Source organism: Astatotilapia calliptera, chromosome 17 (genome assembly GCF_964374335.1).
Source record: "Astatotilapia calliptera chromosome 17, fAstCal68.1, whole genome shotgun sequence".
NCBI lineage: Eukaryota > Metazoa > Chordata > Actinopteri > Cichliformes > Cichlidae > Astatotilapia > Astatotilapia calliptera.
The window spans coordinates 36,851,221-36,858,618 of record NC_137438.1 but is presented as its reverse complement, the minus strand read 5'-3'; the positions used below and the strand labels follow the sequence as shown (position 1 = coordinate 36,858,618).

The 7,398-nt window shown below is 41.3% G+C and overlaps 1 protein-coding gene across 5 annotated transcripts in view; it reads left to right on the top strand.

The window, feature by feature from the left end:
- The first annotated feature begins 3,410 nt into the window (after positions 1 to 3,410).
- The window catches only part of LOC113008798 (kinesin-like protein KIF21A), a 43,819-nt gene continuing 39,831 nt past the window's right edge, over positions 3,411 to 7,398 (top strand). For 4 of the 5 annotated variants that reach the window (XM_026146570.2, XM_080291856.1, XM_080291855.1 and 1 more), the window contains exon 1: positions 3,412 to 3,809. In XM_026146570.2, coding sequence (XP_026002355.2) covers positions 3,763 to 3,809 — 47 coding nt within the window. In that variant the 5' untranslated portion in view covers positions 3,412 to 3,762. Of the gene's footprint in view, positions 3,810 to 7,398 lie in introns of all 5 variants that reach the window. The other variant, XM_080291853.1, reaches the window with a different exon arrangement.

The window sequence follows — 7,398 nt, the reverse complement described above, 5'->3', positions numbered from 1 at the left end:
TGAACTTGCTTCTTTTTCAGCTTTTAAGTAAATGCTTGAGTTTAGCCCAGCTTTCAGCACTTAAATAAATGATGATATTTGTACCACATGATGAGCTTTAATAGTTCTTTAAATTTAGCACAGGTCAGAGAATCATATAGGCTGGGCAATACTGGTCTTTTTGGAATTATGACAATGTGTCAGGAGTGCACGAAAAGACGATTTGGTTATTTTAGCATCACATAATGTGTCCAGTACAGCAGCATCAATGCAACTGTCAACAAATCAATTCAGTTTTATTTATGTCTTACAAAATAACGACGCCTCAAGGCACTTTATATTGCAAAGTAAAAAACCTATGATAATAGCACTTAGCAACAGTAGGAAAGAAAAACTCCCTTTTAACAGGAAGAAACCTCTGGCATAACTAGGATCAGGGATGGGCAGCCATCTGCTGTTACCGGTTGAGCATGAGGGGAGGAAGACAGAGATGAGGACTGATTATTCAAGACCTCGTTTGTGACAAGAAGAATTTTAAAGTGAATTCTGGATTTAACAGGAAGCCAGTGAAAAGAAGCCGGTATGGGAGAATCATGCCGTCGCATTCTAGTACCTGTCAGTACTCGCTGCAGCATTTTGGATCAGCTGAAGGCTTTTCAGGGAGCTTTAAGGACATCCTGATAATAAAGAAATTACAGTATTCCAGCCAAGAAGTAATACATGCACAAACTAGTTTTCTAGTTTCTGTGAGACAGGATGTTTCTAATTTTAGAAATATTGTGAAAATGTAATTCTAGGCAATTATCGGCAATCACAGGGAGTAGAAAAGATGGATATAGCTACTGTGACAGCATCCACTGCTTAGTGGTTTTCAACAGTGCTATCGTGGTATTTTGTAACTGGACTTTACAGGAGAACAGCAGCTACCGCATTCTCATGTGACTGGCATGTTGTTGGCCAATGAGAACCCTACTTTCTGAATAAATAATTACTGCTCTTTTGTTCCTTCTAATATAGCTCTAAATGTGTATATATACACCATACAGAATAATAGCCAGTGTATAAATATCGGCAAACTGGGATTTTCCCCAAAGCTTCAGTGTCAGTCAGGCTCCAACAGAGGGTGCAGTGAGTGTCTGAATACAAACAGGAGAATCCCACAGCTGAAGCTGTCCTATGAGTCAAACCAACACCCAGTTGATCTTTCAGACACCCCAGACATTTTTTTTTGTCTTATTATCAACAAAATGAACTGTCATGTTCAAAAGTGATACATAAATGGGAAATAATGAGTCATGTTCCATGTTGCACAAGTACATAGTGAAAGGGGCTGTAGATGGACACACTAATGTAGCAAATAGACAGAGTACATTGCATATACAACCAAAGAATGCATTTACTAAAGAAAATGCAGCCTGAATGCTGATAGATAAAAGGTTTGAGTTCATTTTTGTAATTGCTGAATCCTTGTTGAAAAGCTTGTTGAATGAGGTGAAATACACTGAATCATTCACCTGAAAGCCAAAGTGCAGAACTGTTGAAAACTGATGTTCACCCAGAAGAAGTTCTTTCAAATTTGGAAAGTTGCTGAACGTCTTTAAAATGTACATTAGAACAACTGACCCAAAAAAGTTAGAATGAATATTGAAAGCTCATATTCTTTAAATCACTGGAAGAGCGGAATTATGGATGTTAAATGTCTAAACTCAAGAATCAGAACATTTGCAGAATATGTGCTCTGTGTGTGTCTGTATGTGAGTATCACAGAGTGAGTGACATACAGAGAAAGAGGGGAACTGGCACCAGTTGAAAAGGTAAAATAGTTTTTAATCTTTAACTGTTTTGTGTGTTTAATTTCATTTAATTTCTTTTATTTTTATTCACATATTACACAGACTGCATGTGCAGGCTGAACAGGCTGAAGCAGAGCAGCACCTGGCCTCTATTCAAGTATCATTAAGGTTACAGCGTGTAACATTTCACCATTACATGTCAGTAGATTGCAGATTGCAGTCAACTGAATTCACTTTTCTTGTCCCAGAAAACCTAAACTCCTCAGCAATATCCACAATTACATTGGGATACTTAAAGAGAAGCAGCAGGAAGCACAAAGCTCCAAAATGCTCACAACTCAAGAAGTAGTGACAGACATAGTTACCCACATCCTGCAGAGTTTCTGGGAGCTTCCTCCTCGCCCCCTCTTAAACATGGCCTCCCAAAGGCTGAGCATACTCTCCATCAGTGTCACAAAGGCCACTTTGGATCGAATCTCCAAAACTTTTACAGCACTGAATAGCCAGACCATTTTCTCCTGCTCCATCAGGGACAACGTGGTCCAGACCATCATGAGAGAAATCTGATTTAAATGTCTAAACTCAAGAATCTCAAATGAAAAACCAGCATATTTACCAAATATCTGCTCTGTGTGTCTGTCTGTGAGTATTAGAGTGTAAATTACAGAGAAAGAGGGGAACTGGCATCAAATGAACAGGCAAAATATTTTTTAATCGTTAAAGATTTTGTGGGTTTTACTTTAAGAATAATTGTGTGTTAGTGTTTAGACAAAGTATATACATACAACAGCTTTCAGTTGGACTGGAGTAAATACAGAGATACTGTTGCTCTGTGGCAAAGCCCTGTTAAATCTGCCGCGATGCACCTGCTGAAAAACTGCTTCTAAAAGTCCACGTTTTGAGGGTAAAATAATGACTGTAGACCAAAAACTGTGGACAAAGCAGCTTCTTACTGAAACAGCCAACATTTCATCCCATTGACACCCATTATAAACTCTGAAACGGGTGTGGGGGGGGGGGGCATTAAACTTAAACTGGAACTGAAGAAAAACTATAAAAGACATTGAAAAGATAAATCCAAGCCGAATAGTTCAATGTCTTGGCTTATTTTACAGTTTAAAAGGTGTCTGTAGGTCAATGTGTGTGGAAGTAGAGTTGAAAGAGGAGTAAGTTGAATGAGGATTTGAAAAGTCTCCATATTGACATACAAATGATCAATTTTTGTTGAATACAAATCTTCAGAATTATAGTTCACGGGTGTAATAATAAGAATTCACCAGTAGATGGCAACGTGGCCAAGTTCAATTTTGTGCCCTATAACGTCATCTAATTATTACACACAGACAGAAGAGGCCAGGTTTATATTAAGTGGAAGTTTAAAATCGCTTCACATCGCCATGTTTAGGGTTTCAAGGACTGCAGGCCATGCATATATTCTGGAGTTTTTAGCGATATGTCACTATAAAGTCAGTTTCACTGAGTTGACAGTCGACACAAGTGTGTTGTTATTATTATTATTATTACTTTTATTATTGCTGGTGTGTGAGGTTGCCCCCTGCCTGGATTGGTACGGCTCTCCTGGGGGGAGGAGCTTGGTTACGTCCAGGGCAATCACACGCCAGGCGGATCCCGGCTCCTCCACACTCACACAGCGCGCTCCACCCGGGCCGGAGGAAGCGACGATGCCTCCCAGGAGGTGACCACGGCTGAATCCTTAGCCACATTTTCCTGAACATGGAATCCAAATCTATTCATATAGAATAGATTGAGCCTTTAAAATGGGGTTTATTTCCAAGCGGGCGACGAGGTGAGGCGAAAGCGGCGGCCGCGGTGGAAGCCCAAGATAGAAAGCGCTTTATTGAGAGGAGCAGGGAGGGAGGGAGGGAGACCGCGACGCTCTCCCGTCTAAGAGGATAAAGGGAAAAGGAAAAAAAAAGCGAAACTGAGCTATATTTAAGCGGGCTGTTTCGGGCCAGCCTCCCGTGCCACCATGAGCAGCAGCGGGCCGGATGAGAGCTCGGTGCGCGTCGCCCTGAGGTAAGGATGCAGACGCCTCTCCTGAGATGCTCTCGTGTTACACCTGCTTGGGACCATGCACATGTTACTCCTGCTTTTATTTTGACTGGGCTCTCCTAAAACAACAATACTCCTTTACTAAACCTGCTTTTATTTTGAAGCTGGCTGGCAGGAGCTGCTGCAGTTTTCTTGCATGGTGTGCAAAGCAAATATAGCTCTCGATTACATGAGCTGCTCTTGTTAATACCTGCATGCTTTGTACTGGATTTATGAATGAGGATGCCATATGTGTCTGAGGGATTAGGCCTTCCGCTTCTTCCCTTGAAGACTGCACCTGTAGTAAGAGTGAGCCACACGATTTCAAAGGATGCACTCACTTCTCAGAAATGCAGGTGCATTTGAGCCCCTTGCAGTCACTCATTGTGATATTTCGCCTTGCTTTTGTGCGTTACTCCGTGTGTGTGCGCGCGCATTCGCTGTATCATGCTGCTCTGACCCTTGTCCCTGAGGCCAGTCCTGTCCTGTCACTTACACAGCACACACACTGAGATAGCCGTCATCTGGTCACAATACAACAAATCAATAAAGACACCAGTATAATGTTGGAAGCCACTTGCATGGGAATGTGTGTCTGTGTGTGTGTGTGTGTGTGTGTGTTTGGATTAAAAACCTGAACTGTCATGTGATCTCGTTGGAGGAGAGGACAAAAAGCTCCCGTCCCTCTCACGTTTCTCCTCGTCCCTCTCGCTCCTTGTTGTGCATTTAGACTTTGACCCAGAACTCTTGTTTACTGAGCCAGCTCAGTTTACAAGCTCTCTCTCTCTTCTTCATGGATAATAAATAATCTGTCTATCTGTCTGTACACCCCCACCCCACCTCACCCCCCAATCACATGCTCTGCTGCTCTCTTTAATAATAAGATTCAATTCATATTGGAACATTGCATTTGTCTGGCTTCCTGTCTTAGCTTAATGTGAACACACAAAACAGCCTGAGCCGCATACGCAGGCTGTTTGATGTGTGGCAAATAAAGATCTGCATGTTTTTGTCCTACCTGCTTTTGTATCTTGTTAGAAAGGTCAGGTGCAGTAATTATTTAAAGCGCCTTTGTTGTGTTTGTTGGTCTGTTGTCCTATTGAAGGTCAGACAAAAAGGCTTTTCATTGGTTTAGGTTTTCATCTGTAAGTTTGTTCATGATTTGTTTGATTTTCTTTACTTCTTTGACGTAAGTAACCTCTATTCTCACGAAGAATGCTATGGCACACATATTTATGTCTCTTCTTATGTATTTGGTTAGATGAATTTAGAGGCATGTTTCATTTTTCTCAGTGTAAGTACATGAATACAACTTTAGTTAAGTTCAAAACTAGACTAAATTGCACTTGGGGGGGTATCCTAGTATTGTGAGTCTGAATTGTAAGTGTGAGAAGAGCGACAGGCTATTTTGATGAACTTATAAAAGGTCTAATGCTTAAACATGACGTTTTATGTTGGCCTAATATTTTTACTTAAACCATAAGTCTGATGACCATATGGCACAGATGTCAAACTCGAGGCCTTGAGGGCCGGAGTCCTGCACGTTTTAGGTGTGTCCTTGATCCAACACAGTTGATTTAAATGGCTAAATGACCTCCTTGACATGTGTTGAAGTTCTCCAGAAGCCTGGTAATGAACTAATCATTTGATTCAGGTGTGTTGACCTAGGGTGATAGCTAAAACCTGCAGGACACTGGCCCTCAAGGCCTGGAGTTCAATACCCCTGCCATATGGGTTATGAAAGTGGCTAACTCTTCATGAATTACAACCCAGCCCTTTAGTTAGAATCAGCTCCGTGAAACATTTTATTATTTGGATTTACTGTGTTCTTCTTGGCACTGTTGCCTTTCAGAGCAGTGGGGTAATTTTAACTAAACTGATAATAATCCAGCCACATGCTATGTGTCTAGCACCAAACAGCTAGTAAATCATGTTTACTAGCTAGCTGCTAACTTGCGTGTCCACAAACAGCCTAAAGACAAGTTGCTAGCTAGTTAATATGCTGGTAGGATTCAGCAATATTATCAGAGGACCGTTCAACAAGAGCTCTGTTCACCAATCCCACACCAAACAGCCAACAAGGAGTATTAGCAGCCAGCTAGTTAACACAGTGGAATATTAAGCAAGTGCCAGACCGGATTTTTGTGTTCACCAAAGCAGAACTGAAAGGGCAATGAATCTTGAACATACCTCCAACAAGAACACTGATATATGGCTTTAAATGGCCTTTTGTGCGCTAACATGCTAGCACAAACCGTCATTGTTGAGATTTCTATTCGGAAGCTCGTTTCCATCACTGAAAAAAGTATTTTTCTTGTTCGTAGGTCAAACTTAAAAGTTTTGAGTTTACCAACCAGCTTACCAGCTTACCAACTCAAGCTTAGGAGAAAACTTGAAATTGAAAATAGAGTTTAAATAACTTGAAATTTTCAGTTCAGTTGAAATTTTGAGATAATAACTCAAAATTAGTCACAAACCTTTAGCTAACGACTTATTACATTTTGTAATCTTCACTTCACTGCAGTACCAACACGGGGAGACAATATATTTAAAGCTAAGGAAGACCAGGGAGACCAAGGAAGGTATAAGGTACATTCCAACATTGTTCTACGCCTGAAACGATTAAGCCAGGTGGCTAATGTATATTTACATGTAAAAGTGTTACTAATGTCTCTTTAAATGCTGTCCCACAATTATTTTTATGTTGGGTTGAAATAAAATATCTCCCTCTGCTGGTACTGCAAGTTACTGCAACTTCTTCATCTGTGTCCATTACACCAGCAGTCCCCAACCCCCGCGCCATGGACCGGTACCGGTCCGTGAGTCTTTTCGTGCCGGGCCGCGAAGGTTGAGGTTCAGGTGTAAAATTGATGGGTTTTTTATGGGGGGGGGTTTCATTGTTTTTATTGTTAACTCCGTTCCCCTGGGTCTTTTCCCGAGTGTTATGAATAAATGTTCTTTTTTGGGGGTACTGGTACTGGTTTTATTTTGTTGCATTTATTCACGGCACCTTAAATGGCAGTCCGTAAAAATATTGTCGGATATAAACCGGTCCGTGGTGCAAAAAAGGTTGGGGACTGCTGCATTACACGGGGTCTATTGTCAACGCGTTCTCACTCCCAAAGCGTAACATTTTACGCTAGGTGACAAATCGTCGGTATATTACGCTTCCAGGAACCCAACATGTTCCTATATTATGAGATCGGAAAAATGAGAACCGTTTGTAATCAATCTACACGTGTACGTTCATTTTACTTAGCTAGTGTTTTCCAAAGCGATTTAACTTCATTAAAGTTGTGGTTAACATTAGGGATAAGGTTATGGTTATGGCGGAATACAGGGCTGGAACGTGTATTACCGCGGGAGGATCATTCTACTGGATTTCATCCATAACCCGGCACGAAAGGTGACCGGACTTGACAAACCGTCGGTATATTACGCCTCAGGAGTGGGCTGGGAATAGGGCTGTGTGTTATGACCAAAATCTCATATCCCAATATAAGACATCTATCGTCCCGATAACGAAGGCACTACAACTAAGATGTAGTGCCTTTTCACTGTGTAATACTTTTTG